The following is a 17392-nucleotide window of genomic DNA, read 5'->3' as shown; positions in this document are numbered from 1 at the left end:
CTGACTGCTACGGGCGGTTAATTCCAGTCCCCATGTGCGTGGGCCTGAAATGAGGGCCTCCATGCTCTGAGAAGGCCAACATACACTGTTTCTCTCCGCTCCACTCACTGCTCTGACTTGGAGAGTCCCCTTTATTTTTATCATGTGGCCATTTCTCCTTCCTGGCTTTTTGGTAGCTTTGCTTGTTTTAACTTGGTTGTATGCCATCCAGCACTGTGTGCCTATGCAAGAGTGGAAGATAGGGAAGAAAGGCCTTGCTCTTCATCAGCTCTGCCTACTGTGTCGCCTGAAAGCCCAAAGCTCAACCTGGAAACCAGAGTTTGATTTCAGATGGGTCAGGTCTGAGCTGTCAAAGAACATGCAAGCAAAAGGCTCAATGCAGGCCAGGGATTTAGCTCAGTGGTCCTGCTGCCTGCCTCGCAAGCGCAAGGACCCTAGTTTGATCTCTGGTACCAAAACACAAAGTAAAAGGCTCAATGGGCCAGGTCCTGAAGCATGAGTCTAGGGCGCAGGAGAGACATCTGGGCCGTACCACTGAACCAGCCACCAGAGGGTACAGAGGTGACAGCAAGGCTCCCTAAACTGGTGAGCTCACCAAGGGAAGGGAAACGGGGCAGGTAAGGAAGGAGGGTAGGGCAGAATCTCCGTACCCATGGGCACAGAAAGAGTTAGCAGGAGCCACTGTTAGAATGGCAGGAAGAGAATGAGGCCAAGGGGAGAGGGATTTCTCAAGACTAGGGTGATAAACAGTGTCTAAAGCTATGGCAATGTCAAGGCAACAGTAGATGACGAGGAGGAGGAGGAACTTCTGAGAAGCAGTTGCAGGGGGCCCTGATGAGTTACAGGAAGGGGTGACTGGAGGCTGCCAGTGTTGGTTTCCTCTGCCTTCATCTCCTTGTGCTCACACCAGGCTCACATCTCTCCCAGCCAATGCTCAGATAAGCCTGAAGCCAGAAGCCCAGGCCTCCCACTGTCTTCCGTGGGCTGCAGCAAACCTGAGGAGCGCAGGCATTTCCTGGACAAAAGACGCTCCAAGCCAAAATGTGTGAATGCCACATTCTGCCTGCCTAGAGTATCTGCCAAGTGGCCTCAATTCTCTGGGTGGAAAAAGCCACCCTCTGAACAGCAATATATGATGATGCCCGGAAGGGAGAGGCCTGTTCCCAGGACGATCCTCTTCCAGGCCACTACCCGGCAGACCTGGCCTCCACACCAAGAGCTTCAGTTTTCATTTTGCTGCTGCACATGAGTCAAACTCTACGGACCAATTCCGCTGGAAAGAGTGAATCACTCGGGGCCTGTGCACAGAGTGAGCAGAGCACGTGTGTGCATGTGACACATATATGCATGTGTGTAGGTGGGGTGTGCGTGCTGCACGTAAGCCTGTGGCCGTGATTGCTGTAACGGATAACTCACCCTCGTAATAGGAATTCCCTGGCCCTGGGCTGCTCAGAAAGAAGTCTCCTCTTGGAAGGCTGTGTCAGAGAACAGGCTTCAGCAGCTGGCCAGCTGCTGCCGCCCAAACCTAGGAATCACCTTTCATTTCTTTCTGCTCCTCGATGTCCCATCCATGGCACCTCCTGGGGGTCCCAGCAGCTCTTCTCACGACACACCCCACATCAGCCTACTTCTGTCTGCGCCCACTTCCACCCTCATCCTAGCCAAGGTCACCTCACTCCTGGATTCTGTCCTGCCCCCCTAACTACTCTTGGTTTTCACTCTTGGTCCCTCCCCCTCCCCCATTTGTTACTCACAAAAGAGCCGCAGTGTTGAAAGCACAGAAACCAGCAAGGAACTGTGAATGAGCTCATGTCCGTCTTCTGTTTGACCCTGCACGTAGGGTAGCATATGACTTCTCCAGGCCACCAGCCCTACACACGCGTCTCCTGGCCCACTGAGGCCCGGCTACGCTGACCTGCAGGTGCCTTGCCTACAGCAAGCGCGTTCCCGCTGAGGGCCCTTGCGTGGCTGGCCTCTTTGCCTGGACTGCTCATCCCCTTGTCTTAGCACGCTGCTTCTCTTTGCCATTCAAGCCTTGACGTAAAGGGCCTCATCTTAGAGGCCTCCTCTAAGCATCCTTACCAAAGCTAACACCCAGGCTTCCTCCATCACACTCTCCTGTTGGAGTCTGTGCTGCTTTACTCCTGTCTCCCTGGTGCTGGTTCACTGTGTCACCATTCTCCCACCATCTATGGATCGCGTCCTGCGCCGACCCGATGAGGCATGTGTCGTTCTCCCTGAACAGTGCCTACGTCCCCTGAAAACATGGAAGCCCACGAGCATGCGCCTCAGCGGCAGCCTCCAGGCCTGGCATGGAAGAGCCGACTAATAACACACATCATCTGCACAGTGAATAAAGCCCCACAAGGTGATGTGTACTAGGAAATTAGAATTGGCCAATACAACCTCTTGCTATGCTTTCATGGCTTTAAGGCAGCCAGTATTCCAAAGTGGCCCTAGTACTGGGATAAATCATTCCCTGGCTGCGTTTTTCTGGGCCAGCCATGATTCCCTTTCTGTTTGCGTGTCCAGCTAGGATTTATTTAGGTCCTACTATTTACAGGCTCATGCTCAGTGTCCATCTCTGTCCTGTCCAGCCAACCCAGCGGCTGGCACTCCAGAGCCAGCCATGAATAGGCCAACTGTCTGCCCTGCTCCTAGCCAATGACCAACTGATCCTCACTACAGCTCATACACAGTGCAGCTAAGTGGCCGGTACCCTTCCACACTTGTAGCCCTCTTCCTTCCAGGTTTCCCAAATATCCAGGGGTTCAGTGTAGTTCCTGTGGGTAGCACCTAGGCAGGCTGCCAGGCTCTGTGCCGGCTTTAGCGGGTCTGCCTCAGCTTCTAGCCCCAGCTCCCCAGCCCTGCTTCCCAAACAGGCACGTGCCTGCTTGTCCCCACTTATGCCCAGCCTGTTCTGTCACAGGTGGCTTCCACTACAAGCCACTCACACAATGGCCCAGCAGGCTGTGGAGTCGTTGCGCTGGCAGGTACCAGCTCTGGAATCTTGAACCAAGAGGTCACTCTACCTCCTGGAACTTCAGGTTCCTCCTCTGCAAACAAGAGCCATAAAAGTCCCGGTCTTTTGGGTTGTTGTGATTGGTCTCCTGAAGGCCTCTTGCCCCTTCCTCCCTATTCTGTAAGCCCATTAATTCTCATCAGTCTTGGCTCAGGGGACAAGGCAGGGGAGAGAGAACAACTCTTTGGTGGCAATGATTCTATGGCTAACCACATGACTAGAAATTAAAAGGCTGCAATTAAAACGAAAATGTACAGTTCAGGCAATATATCTCTGCTGGGTGGGGATAAAGGATACAAAGAAAAATTGGACACTGTGAAGGAACCCAGTCTAAAGGGGAGGCAGGCTGCGGAAGCCCACGAAGAGATGTGTCTCCACCGCCCATGCACCCAAGCACAGACAGCCCCTTCCTCTGGGGCCAGGAGTCTAAATGTGGGGAAAGATGAATGCGATCCCCTCACTTCCCAAACGCTTGGTGTGAGGTGCTGTCCTTGGACTAACAAGACAGTGGATGACGGGGCATGAGAACTACAACAGGACTGAGTGGGGATTCACTCGGGGCCGGCTCCTCACACACAAGTGACCCGGCACTGTCCTTCCTCCCTGACACAGGCCAGGCACTTGCCATTCTTGTTTCCTAGAATGCTGCCTCTTCTCATTTTCTGCCCTAGTGAGCGGCCCTTGTAACCAAGGCAGCAGCCCAGCTCTCATCCCTTCTGAGACAATACAGAGATTTCTCAGAAAAATGACTTCGGCCAGGTGTAGTGGCACGTGTCTGCAGTCCCAGTCCTGGGGAGGCTGAGGCAGGAGGATCACCATGAGTTCCAGGCCCGCCTGGGGCTACACAGTGAGTTTGAGGCCAGCCTGAACTACACAGTGAGATCCTGTTGAAAAACAAAGCAAAAAACTAGGACGTGTTGGTGCCCTGAGTCCCCTGATCCTTGGTGACATGTAACCTCAGCTCCATGGCATCTTCCTAGTTCCCCCCAACTAAATGCGCCCGAGGTGGCAGAGAGGGCAGAGAATGGGCAGCAACGGAAGCCATGGTTGGACTAAGAAACAAAGGACAAATGCACCCTTCGAGGTCTGGCTGCAGTGCTCTGGCTCACTGGCCACCTGTCCCCTCCCTGAGGTCCTCCTCTAACTTCACCCTCCGCCGCACCGTAGGAGCCAGGTGTCAGCCAGCAGTGGCTGCGGCTAAGATGGGCCTGAAAGCCTAGAAGGCACCCAGAGTCCCCTGTCAGCATCTTCAAAGCTCCTAATATGATATTTTTGATACAGGAGAGAAAATTTTTTATTAAAAATAAAAAGTCCCACTTTTGTTTTGAGTGACAGGGGGTAGGCTAGAATTGTCCTTGTTCAGGTCAGTATGGTCTGGGGGTTAAGTAAGGGCAGGGACTCCGCAGCCAGGCTGCTTGGGTAGATCCCAGCTCTGCCCCTTAGCTGTGGGGTCCTGCAGAAATCACTCGACCTCCCTGTGCCTGTTTCCTCCTGTGTGAATGAGAATAACAAGAGGATCTGCCTCTGTGGGGAGCTGTGTGGGGGCTGAATGAGCTAAGACACATGAAGTATTTAGGGCACAATGCCACGTGTTTTTATCCTGGCAAATCCAACAGGGAGAATGACTGGCCCACATGGCCAGGAGGGATCTGGAGAAGGGCCTATGCCTTCCAATAGGTCCTGGGTGGCAGATGTCCCGGGCCAGCTCCCTGAAGCGCTTATGGGAGGTTTATTTTCATTGCAGTCAAGCTCCACCAACAGCAGTGAAGACTCAGCCAGTCCGAGCAGTGCTTGTCAAGCCAGAGCTGTGCTAGTATTGCTGTGGCCTGCTGCTGTCCCACAGCCCCAGCAATAGACAGTAGCCTTTGGAAAACACTATCCACAGCCTCACCCATGGGCCCCGCCTGCCCCTGGGCCGCTCCTCTCTCTCTGCGCAGGGCCTTGAGACAGCCCTAGCCGTTTGTGCTGATTCGCTCATTTCACTCCCCCCATGCACTATGCAGCTTCTAGGGTTCCCTGGAGTTACAGTACGGATGACAGTAAGGCCTGTGCACGTGAGAAGATTCAACACTTAGTCCTCCGGCTCATCACACAGCTCCCAGCAGTCCAAGAAACAACAGCAGCAACTAAATGATGGAAAATTCATTTGCAAAAGAATCTCTAAGCAACTTTTGAAAAAAAAAGCCTCGCTGCTCAGATGAACTTGGAATCACAGGGCTGGCAGCAACTGAGAGACCAGAGGCTTCCAAACTTGCTTTCAAACTCCAAAGCCACTGTTCAGTTGCAATTTGCCCGAACCCAATACACAAGGTGGACACAGACAGGGTTCCTCTGGGGAAAGCAGCTCCTTGGCGGCCTACATGGCATCCTTCCTCCTTTCCCTCAGCCCCTGGTGGCGGCTTGGGCTCCACAAAGCACTGACAAAGAACTACGAATCTAAGACAGCCTCCCCACTTAGAAGCCCCATTCTGAATGGCACCTGCACCCAAACCTAATTTTAGGAATTCAAGCTAATGCTTCTTGTTCCGCTTTGCTAGGGCCAGATCTACGGAAAGTTGCAATGGGAAGAAACAAGGCTCACTTCTGACCACCTACAACATAATCCTTGAGTATTTTAAAGGACCCTAAACCAGCCAAGCAGGAAACAGCCCAGCTCCAAAGACCAGCAGAGAGGAGGTCGGAAATGAGTCGTAGAGGCGCATCTGATAATTCCATATGATTTCCCTCAGTTCTCCGGGACACAGACAGGTCTTCAAAGGCCTGGGCTGTGCAGCTGTGAGGGACCTGGAGCAGGCGGGCCAGGAGGTGAATGCTAATGAGCTATGGAAATAGCAATTACTTCCCCCATGTCAGGCACCGTGCCAAGCGAAGGGGAATAAAGAGGTCTGAGATATTTTTAAAGTACTTTTATGGCAGAAAAACTTTCCTTCAGACTCAATTATATAACTATCAGACTCCACCTCTGAGCTGAAATTATCCGTGGCTTCAGGAAAAAAATAAAGACAAAGAAATCATTTTTTCCTACATGAGTGTCACAGGTTTCTCCAGAGAAACTCAGAGGAGCTATATGGCCAGTGACCCAGGGCAGCTGCAAGCCATCAGCCCAGAGATCTTCCCAAAGGCAGTCTGCAAGCTGCCAAAGACCAATACTGGCTCAGCAGAGGGCAGAAGTCATGCGCTGACCCGGCCACCACAGATGACGTTTTAGGGTTCGGGAAGATCCCTTTGAGGGGCTTCTAGCCCCAGCCACTTGGGCGCCCTCCCTGCTCCCTTGAAGTGAAGTGGGGCTCGAGTCACTAAAGCCACGAGGATGCCCAGGGAACATTTCATTAACTAGGTGACACCATCTTTAACAGAGTGCAGGCAGTCAGAGAAAGCCTAGGGCTTCAGCAATGCAGATCTTCAGCAGTGACATCAAAGGGATAGACTTCGGGAGGTTAACTTACAGCCCAGGTCTTTGTCAGCCTGAAGATGGGAGCACTTTGCAATGCTGACACCACAGACATGAGAGAATGAAGGTTGTTGAGTTCTAGAAGTTTCTGGGGGGAAAAAAAAAGATATGGAATACATTATTTTGCTGCTATAAACAACAGAACAAAAACATGCTCAAGTGTTACCAAATGTTGTCATATTTATAAAATTCAATTACACTTAAAAATATTTCACGTAGAAAATATAGTTCTAGGCAGTTCGTAGGAACCATATGCTCTTTTTCTCTCAAACTGTCAAAAGGTGAATGTACATCTAAAATTTCATAAACTGACTCATCTGGTTGCTGGATGACAGAGATGTGGCTGGGGATAAGATTTGATAATCCCTTTATGTTCTTTTCAAAGATGAATCTGAACCTCGTCTCTAAGACCCTGGCTGTGCCAACAGCATCAGGATGCTCTACTGTGACTACCCTAACACCCCAACGAGAAGGAGGCAGGGAAGATGTTATCAATCCGTGTAATCCCTCTCGGCTGGCAAGGCAAAGCGCCAGTTTCCCGTCCGACCACACTCCTTTGAACCAGACCCCAAATTAGGGGGAACATTTGGAGTCAGTTCAGCCTCAGACAAGCTCCTTACCAGGGACTGCAACCAAATGAGTCACAGAGGAGAGTAAAGGCAGAAGAATGTGACTGCTCTGCTCTTGGTTTGCTGCGGAGGGGAACTTGCTACCAGGACTGGGTCCCCTCTCTCCTTCTTGGGAGGCAGTGAAGCCTGGGTTAGCGAGCAGGGGCTATGGAAGCCAAAGGCCCGGTCCAATCTCAGCGCTCGTTACTAATGTTTCCTGAGGCAAGTTGCCTGGTCCTTTTGAGCCTTGGCGTCCTCACAGTTACGACAAGGAAGGTAACCACTGTCACCGGTGCTTCATGAGACCAGCACCTCAGCCAGGGTGAGTGCTCACTGGGAGATGGGACTCAGTCTACTCTGGCTGGAAAATGGGTCTTCCGCCTCCCCATCCCTTGCCTCGGGCACATCCAGGCTTAGACACCACTCCCTCTGATATGTTTTTCCTGACAATGTTCTAAATCCACAGAGGCTGGGAACTCACTTCTGTGTTCCCACAGTCTGCGTGCCCTTTGCACTTGGGATTGTACTAGTTTATTACTTGCCTCTTTCTCACCCTGGAACTCATGTCCCCTGAGAGCAGGGATGGAGTTTTATCTACCACCATGTTCCCAGTACCTAGTACAGCCTCCAGTACACAATGGTTAAAATGAGTAAACAAGTGAAAAGCCAGTAACGCTGGGCCCCTGTAGCTCTGTTCCTGCTTAGAAACTTCACCCTGACCACACAAGTTAATGCTTCATTTCATACATCTTGTAACAATCTCTAATTGTTTCCTGTGTGTAAGAATAGACTCTCTGAGTGAACTGAGTTTCACTCTAGTATCTGAGTTACAGTGCTTGTCACAGAATTTCTTTTTAGGGCAGAAAGGCCCCAGGGAGGTTATCTAACCCACAGCTTCCATTTATGTATGTAGGTATGTATATGCTAAGGATTGAACCCAGGGCCTTTGCACTGAGCTACATCCCCACCCCTTTTGATTTCTAGTTTAGACAAGATCTCACTAAGTTTCCCAGGCTGGGCTTGAATTCACAAGCCCCCTGCCTCAGTCTCCAAGTATGCTAGCATTGTGGGTGTAACCCTATAATCCTATAGAGGATAAAACCCTACAAAATCTTCAATTTTATAGATAGGAAAACCAAGGCCAGAGAATGGAAGGGGTTCTAAGGTATACCCAGAGTACAGGGCCAGCATGACATTTTGCAGTAGGCAAAGGGTAGGCATGAAGAAGGGATCGTTTGGACTCCTTGAGTGGGGGCCATAAACTCACTGCCAAACTGCAAGCCCCAGGGGCACCAGAACCACATCCCACCTTCTCTCCTGGCTCAGCACAGAACTGACCAACAGCAGCAACAAGTGTCATTAAACCCAGCACCAGTTCCAAGTACATCCTGAAAATATGAGGGACACCATCATAACCATTGCCCCTACTGTGTTTACAAACGGATGCAATTAACGTTCTGGGAGGGCGGCAGAGACGGGGCTTTAATTCCTACACTCTCCTGGTAGCTGTGGGCCTGAGCACTCAGCTTCTCTCTAGGCCTCCCTTTGCCTTCTACCCCAGGGACAAAACTGTGGCACCAAACGCAGTCACGTCAGTAAAGCGGCTGTTCCACTGCCAGGCTTTGAAGGGCCTCAGCCCAGGGCTGCTCTCCGAGGCTCTGGGTGGGAAAACATGTGCACACACGAAGTGAGCAGGGAACCAGGCTGGGTAACGCTGCTGCGGAGTCCGGCAAGCCCAGGTGCTCGGAGCAGGATACTGGGAGGAGCTGCGTGGCATGAGTGATCCAGGAAGCCATGGATGGGCACAGCATGAGCTGGCAGAGGTGAGGGCAGAGGAGGAAAAAGGTGGTCCCAACAAGCAGCAAGGGGTCAGGGCCAGGGGTCAGGAGGAAGGAGGAAAGTCACACGGCCTTAGCTCAGGATGGGGTGGGGTCCACTCTGCTGACTGAGGGCACAAATATGTGGACTGTGATGAGATCACAAGCACTGGTGCTGAAATGGCTACTGAAACTGTGGGTTGGAGGGGCTGCATTAATGCACACACAAGGCACAGGCCTTGGGCAGCCAGTGGTCAGGCCAGTACCCGCTACACCCCAATTTGAATCCCGAACAGCAGACCCAGACCAAAGCACCTCCCAAAGTACTAAAAAAGCACATTTTTGAGACAGAGAATAAAGGGAGGGAGGAAAGGAAGGAAAAAAATAAATAAATAAAACGGCTTACCTTAGCTATTTTCACAAAATGGCTCAGGATTTCTGCCCTTATTTTTAAAGTCTGTGCTGTTAGAATTTCTCGTACAACCCAAAAACTGACCTGTAGAGTCAAACACACACATGTCCACATACACGCACACACCAGAAACGCTGTTCAATGCTGGGCCACCCACCCCACCCACCACTGCTGGGGGGTTCCCAAGGGTCTGGTACGGCAGGCGGTCAAGAGGTCGAGGGTTCCCTGTGGCTCCCAACCTGGATGGGTCCCCTGTTCCTAGCACCCCCTTCAGAGTATACGGTGGTGCTAGGCGGTAGCATCTGCATGGTCGCGTAGGGAGCCCTGGGCTTCTGAGACACCCAGACCCTGCGACTGCTGCGGGACATCATGGGATGAATCAGCCCGGACTCCTGTGCAGAAGGACCAAGAGGGGAGACAGCAGGGACGATGGGAGGCCGACGGATGAGGGGTCGAAGAAGCAGCGCCCGTGAGGTCCAGATCCCCCGCCAGGCCCCGGACAAGGAGGAATCACCGCCATGTGCACAACTGCAGTTTTCTAAGAGAGGTCTGTCTTTGGCCAATAATAAATGATACAAAAAGTGTCTTTCAGAGTTCCATACAGCAATGCAGATTTGGGATATGTTTTTCTGGAAACAGCATGAACCAAAAGGGAATGTCGGTAGCTCCGGCTCAGAAGCTCATTCGTGCTTGACCTCTCACACACACCCACAGCCCGAGCCCCTGGGTCTGTCCACGGAAACAAGAAAGTCATCTGTCAGTGCAGGGCTGACTCGCGGTACCTCAAGGAAGCCCAGAAACGCTGGGAAATAGCTTTCCATGCTTATCACGGCTCACTGATCACAGCAGTTCTGTGTCAAAGATGAGTGCCCAGGAGTGTTGTGACAGCGCCGCAGCAAAGAAGGCAGGGGGCTGGCCCAGGTAGGAGGGTGCGAGGGGTGAAAAGGGAAGACGTTACAAGGGGAACAATAAGCAAACCCAGTGAAGGACAGCCCAGAGCTAACACAGCAAGCTTATGCTAATAATAGACTCTTGTATATTCTTGTAACTGAAATACTGTCACTTTTCAAAGAGAAAACAAGGGAAGAGAAACCAATCTGCCTTTAGTACTGAGCAAGTATTACAGAAATGTTTTCTCAGTGTCATTATCTGTGGTTGCTTCCAGGACATGCCTGGGTTTCCATAGAATCATTTTTTCCAAGAAATTGTCAAAATTAAGTTCAGGCTCAAACGTTTACTAACCAGTTATGGAAGAAAATTTTTCTGGATACCAAACAGTAAACCCCATAAACTTTATATCCTAGTATGTGCACTTCTTATGCTATATAATCTTAAGTGTGACACTTTTTATATGTCATTTAATACATTCTTATGTGCCAAGGCCTCGCACATTTTTCTGGCATAATTATGGAAGAGGGCAGAGCCGACTTTGGATCTGCAGCCCACAGCATGCAAAGGCAGCTTGGAGTTCACAGTTCAACAGAGTTGCACAAGGCCCAAATGGGTGCCGGCTCCAGACCTTGCCCGAGACAGAAGTGACCGACAGAGGCAGAGCCCTCCAGAAATCTCTGTTGGAAGGCAGCTGTGATCAGGGCCATAAGAAGTTCACAGCAGATGAACTGGAGGCTGGAGGGTAGCGACAGAAGAGGGCAGGCCTGAAAAGACGGGAAGACGTAACACAGGAAGGCAGGACTGTGCTATGACTGTCTATACCAGACCCAGGACGGCTGGGCAGCTGCCAGGGATGCAGGAGCACCACGGAGTTGGTGCTGAGGGTAGACGAAAGTAAAGGACAGAATGACCAGACTGAGGGACACAGGGCAAGGTGAGAAGAAGGAGCTAAGAGGCCACTCTAGGAGGAGAGTTCTGGGGCTTCCATGTGGACAGAACAAAGGCAGAAGCAGTGGTTTTTCATATTTTTATTCTCTTTCCTGACCACAAAACAACATGGAAATCAAGAGAAACAGAAATGAGAACAAAACACAAAAATCATTTGCAATCTTGGTCTCATGTACAGATCACTGTGGTAAACAGTGTGGTGTGCGATCTTCTAGGCTTTCCCCCCATGCACAGAACGTATGGTTGTCTTCAAAGTTAAACCGGTATGTAGTAATCATATATCTCCAACATCTTTTTTCTTTCGGGACCAGGGATCAAACTCAGGACCTTGCACTTGCAAGGCAGGCACGGCACCACTGAGCTACATCCCCGCCCTGCTCAAATGCTTTTGTAAGCAGATACTCTTTTATAATTTTTGCAGCTACCAGGGATTTCATCACAGAAGTGTATCGTGATTGGCGGAAGCCGCTTGTCGTTGCACAGGTCATTTCTGTTTGTTCTGTTGTAATTAACAATCCTGTGGTGAACATCTTCACATGTATACCTCTGTACACTTTTTATTAAGGATTGGGATAAATTCCAGCAGATGGAGTGAACAAAAGTGTATGTAGCTTTTTTTCAAAGGTAGAGATGAAGAAGAACTTGGCCTCCAGAAGATCTATTTATTCATTCATCTACAAGTTTAAGCAGATCTATGTTTTTTTGACATAGGCCAGCACCAGTTATTAAAATTCTTTTCTTCTTTATCAGTGGGTAGAATGGTATCTCACTGCTTTGAGTTTGCATTTCTTTCATGACCATCCAGTTAATTTTTTTATCTCGCTCTATTTTTCTCAGTTAACATTACCTCTTCCACATATTTATAGGCTACTTATCACTTGTACTGTTTGCCTTGCAATTGGCTGCTCAGGTCCTCACCCAACTTTCTACTGGGACATCTATCTTCTTCATATTGTTTGATAAAAGCTCACTGCATATTAAAGGATATAGACTTTGTGAGTCGTAAATTGTATTAAGAGTGTAGAGGAATTAGTCTCTTGGATACTGCTTGGAGAAGCAGAAATTTATTCAAACATCCTGAAGAACGACTTGAATATGTTTCCAGCTACTTAAGGTATATTCTCCATAAAATATTTACCTTATAAAAGTTCAGAATTGCGGAAACACATAAGAATTAAGGCTTCTCAGAAACACTGCTTATAAGGCTGAAAAATAGAAAAACATGCCCATGCATAGGAGATGGATTACATATGATACTCCTTCATACTGTAGAAGGAAGTCAGCTTGCTCAGCCCACTCTTAACGGTTACAGTGTTCTGCTCCACCTTCTTAAGGGCAAAGAATCTACTTAAGTTATTTGAAAGTCTTCTGCCTGGGGCATCGGTCTATTCTCCTCTGCTTATTTGGAGTAATTTTATTTGCCAGTCACTTATATCATAGGAGCTCATGGATATTTATATTGTATTTTAGATTATAATCCCGCTATGTTGTTTTGTTGCTCAAGTCGTTCCTGCTTTGGCTCATCACCGAAAGCTTTTTCAGCTGGCCCTGCACCCTTCTGACACCCCAGTATTGTTCTGGTCCGGCAGTGTGAGCACGTCCTGTCCTGTACTGCAATATGCCACAGCCCACCTTGTACAGTCACTGCCCCAGTCCTAAAATCAGCCGCTTTTCTAAGGAACTTTGGTTCCATTTATTAGGTAAGGTATCAGAGCCCAAGATGTGTACCCAATAGGTGCTACGCTGGAGTACCATTGTTTCTCAGCCAGCAGAATAATGACAGGAAGAGGGAGAGAGATGGAAGGAACTAATCTGTGTATCTATAAATATTTTTATCTGTGCCCATTAAACTCATACTGATGTCTCCAACTGTACTCTGTCATCACACGGATCGTTCTGACCTCCGTGTCTTTAATTGCCCTTTTCACCAGTGACAAACTAGCTCTCGCCGTCTGCCATCCCTAGCCTCAACTGTTCGGCTCCATTATAAATATGTCGGAGTTGTTACTCATCCCTCCTGGGAAACAGCTCTGTCAGGAGAACGCAGTGCGTAGCCCTTTCTATCTTCCGTCTTACAGGTTCTCCTTTTTTCCAAAATTACTTAGGTCAGCAAGGTTTCCCCTCCTCGTCCTCAGGGCAGTCGATTTACACACTTACCACGGTACAACTGTGTGTACAGTGTATTGGGCTTTCTTCTGAGAGGGCCCCTCAGTCTCTAAGATGAATGTTTCTTAGTTTGCATATACTAAGGCTTCTTCTTGGTGCTGTAAAGTTCTGTGGATGTATACAAACACACTGTGTCTCTATCCATCATTACATTATTTTTTCAGAATACTTTCACTGCCTTAAAAAAAAATCTCCAAAACATCACCTATTCAACCTTTTCCCCTCCCAGAACCCCTGACAACCACTTACCTATTATCCCAATAGTTTAACCTTTTCCAGAATGTCAGAGGGACAGAAAAAGTATCTTCCATAGGCAGACATTCATGCCAGCTTTTTTCACTTACTGTATGCATTTAAAGATTCATCTGCATAATTTGTTAACTCATTCTGCTTTTAGATGAATACTACTACACTGCATGAACTTACCATAATTGGCTTATCCATTAACCTAGCGAAAGACATCTCAGTCCCTTCTATTTTTGATAACCATGAATAAAACTGCCACAAACATTTTTGTGTTAGCATGTGTGTAAAAGTGTTCAAATCCACTGGGTAAATACTGGGTGATGTCTGTTCCGTTCTGCACTCCCACCAACAATCAAAGAATGAGAGTTTGTGTTGCTCTAGATCATTGTCAGCAATCAGTATTTTCAGCTTTTCTGTTTTAGACTTTCTAATAGGTGTGTAGTGTTTTTACATTTTCCTGGTGCTAAAGGAGCATCTTTCACACACTTATTTCCCATCAGTCTATCTTCTCTGATGAGGTATATGTTGAGATCGTTTGACCACTTTTTTCTCAGTGAATTTTACTAATATATTTAAAACATAAGTCCTTCATCTGATACGTGTTTTGCAAATATTTTCTCCCGGTCTGTGGTTTGACTTTTAATTCTCTTAACTATATCTTTTAAAGAATGGAACAAAATCTTAATTTTAATAAAGTCGTAATATCAGTTTTCTTTCATGGATTGTGCTTTGGGTATGATATCCAACAACTGGTCATCAGACTCAAGGTCATATTTTTTTCTAAAAGTTTTGCAGTTTTGTCTTTCACAGTTAGGCCTATTATCCACTTTGAGTTAATTTTTATGAAAGTTTAAGGTGTGTGTCTAGAATAATTTTTTCAGAAGACACATACATGGGTGCACACGCGCACACACACACACACACACACACACACACACACACACACAGTTTCAGATATTCCGGCATCATTTATTGAAAAGATTACCCTTTTTCCTTTGAATGCCCTTACACTCTGTGCCAGCTAATCCTGACTGTCAACTTGGACATGTAATTAGGCTGTGAGGGCAGTAACCTCATCAGTCGGTTAGGCCACTGATGAGTGAATATGGGCTATGAGGAGGTGGGGCCTGGCTGGAGGAAGTGGGTCATGGGGCATGACTTTGGGCACTATATCTGATCCCTGGCCCCCTGCCTTTCTGGCTCCTCCTCTTCTCTCTGCTTTCCAGATGTTGTGAATTGAGCAACTTCCCCCTACTATGTGTCTATCATGATGTTTCTGCTGGGGATGTTTCACATCTGCCATGCATCACGATGTTTCATCCAACCAAGGATGGAAAATCTGAAATGGTGAGTCCAAAATAAACTTCTCCCCCTTTAAATTGCAGGTGTTGGGGATTTTATCCTAGTAATGAAAGCTTACCAGGACACATCTTTATGAAAGATCAGCTGACCATATTTATATGGGACTATTTCTAGGTCTATGTATTCTGTTCCATTAACCTAGGTCTCTATTCTTTACCAATACAGTACCGAGACCTGTAACTTTGTTCGTTTTCAGCACTGCATTCATTATTTCAGCTCTTCCATGTAACCTTCGCAATAAGCTTGTTGACATTTATAAAATAGCTTTGTAGGATTCAACAGGAAGTGCATTCAACCTACCCATTAAGTTGGAAAGGATTAACATCTTAACAATATTGAGTCTTTCGATCCATCAATATGGAATTTATCTTCAATAATTTTGATTTGTTTTGGTTTCTTTCATTGGTGTTTTATAACTTTCCACATATAAACCTGTATATATTTTGTTAGGTAAAAACCTAAGTTTTGTTTTGTTTTTCGTGCTATTACAAATGGCTGTTGTTTTTAAATTTCAATTTTTCATTGCCGGTATACAGGAAAGAAACTCACTTTTCTATTGTGATCTTGTGTCCTGCCACCTTGCTGTATTCGCTTATTAGTTTCAGGAGAATTTTGTAAAAAGCATTTCTTTGGAATTTTCTACATTGCCAGTCACATCATCTATGAATATTTTTTCTTGATTTACTGAACTAGCCAGAACTTCTGGTACAACACTGAACAGAGCTGGTAAGAACACGTATCTGTGTCTTGTTCCCAGTCTTTGGAGGAAAGCGTCCAGTGTCTCGCCACCAACAATGATCTTGGCTGAAAGGTTTTAGTAGATATTTTCTATCAAGTTGTTTCCCTCTGTTTCTAATTTACTGACTGTTATTTTTATTTGTTTATTTGGTTGTTGTTGTTGTTGTTGTTTGGTACCAAAGATCGAACTCAGGACCTTGCACTTGCAAGGCAAGTGGCGGCACCACTGAGCTAAATCCTGGCACTGTTTGGTTGGTTTTTATCATACTGAATATTGGACTTTGTCAAATGCTTTTTGCAGGTCAGTTGATAGAATAATACAATATTTCTTCTGCAGCCTATTAATACAGCAATTACATTGATTTTTAGCTGTCAAACAAGTCATGCATACTTGAAATATATCCCAATGGTCATGGGGCTAACAAGGTTTTAATACATAAACTATTATCACTACCATTGTTCCGATGGTATAGCTGGCACTAGAGTTTAGCTGCTGGGGACTAACTCCTGTGAAATGTCACAGGAGAATTATAGGTGAATAAATCAGAATACTTACAAAGACAAAGAACTTTATTCAGTTAATCAACTACAAATAAAAACAAAGCATAAAGCAAAGGGGGAAAACCAATAATAATCCAAGTTTAAGAATATTATCTGTTCTTATGAGAAATCTACTTTTGCCACAAATTTCTCCTAGGCCCACTGATGGTTTTCTTAGAATACAAGAATCAGAATCAAGATCTTAGAGGCCCTACCCTCTCCCTGCTTCCACCACCGGACGCTATTCCACAGTAACTATGACAATGCCTGGGTCTGGCTTTTCCCCAAGCTGCCACAGTTGGGAAACTGCCTTGTGTAAGGAGAAGCTAAATGCTTCTTCACTACACTCCCTGTGCTTACCGATCTGTCCCCATCGGTTATGTTTAATCAGCCTCCCATGAGAACCCCTCAGTTACTTGAAGACCTTGAACTTCCTCTCTGAGTCTTCTCATTTCTACATCCCTCACCTGAACCTTCCTCCCCACTCCCCAACTGCCCACCTGACTCTGACACATTCTATCCCTGTGCAAGTGACAGCCCCACCTGCACACCCACCCCTACGCTACTACCTCATGTGAGACACTGAGGACCAGACATCCCTGTCTACGAGTGATCTGGATAAAGCAGAGGAAAGAAACATGACTTTCACCTGTGAGAATGTCCGAAAGCAGAAAAGCAGACAATACCAATTGCTGGTAAGGACCTGGAGCAACACAAACTTTCATTCATTACTGGCGGAAATGTGAAACGGGACAGTAACTGCACCCCAAGGTGCTATGTGTGTACACACAGCAGCACAGAAATGTTTATGGAAGCTTCCTTTATTTTTTTCTTTTTCGTGGTTCTGAGGATTGAGCTATGTTCCCAGCCCTTTTTTATTTTGAAGCAAGGTCTCACTAAGTTGCTTAGTTGCAGGGGCTGGGCTTGAACTTGCAATCCTCCTGCCTCAACTTCCCAGAAGGCTAGGATTACAGGCATGTACCACAACACCTGCCTTTATTCATGGTTGTCAAACAATGGAAGTAACTGAGCTGTCCTTCGGAAGGTGAATGCATAAACCAATCGTGGCAAATCCATACAACAGAATGTTCATCTTTTAAAAAATGGAATGAGTAAGGGGCCAGGGATTTGGCTTAGTGGCACTGTGCCTGCCTCATAAGTCTGAGGTTGTGAGTTTGATCCCCAGCACAA

General features: G+C 47.4%; 1 protein-coding gene across 14 annotated transcripts in view; it reads right to left on the bottom strand.

The window, feature by feature from the left end:
• The window catches only part of Ralgps1 (Ral GEF with PH domain and SH3 binding motif 1), a 250289-nt gene that overhangs the window by 135079 nt on the left and 97818 nt on the right, over positions 1-17392 (bottom strand). For all 14 annotated transcript variants that reach the window (XM_033759014.1, XM_033759017.1, XM_033759016.1 and 11 more), the window contains 2 exons: positions 9305-9394; positions 6469-6561 (listed from right to left, as the gene is read on the bottom strand). In XM_033759014.1, the coding sequence (XP_033614905.1) occupies positions 6469-6561; positions 9305-9394 (183 nt within the window). The remainder of the gene's footprint in view (positions 1-6468; positions 6562-9304; positions 9395-17392) is intronic.

The sequence above is a fragment of the Fukomys damarensis genome, unplaced genomic scaffold, assembly GCF_012274545.1.
Source record: "Fukomys damarensis isolate Sample0158 unplaced genomic scaffold, DMR_v1.0_HiC HiC_scaffold_36, whole genome shotgun sequence".
Classification (NCBI taxonomy): Eukaryota; Metazoa; Chordata; class Mammalia; order Rodentia; family Bathyergidae; genus Fukomys; species Fukomys damarensis.
This window is presented reverse-complemented; position numbering and strand designations above follow the sequence as displayed.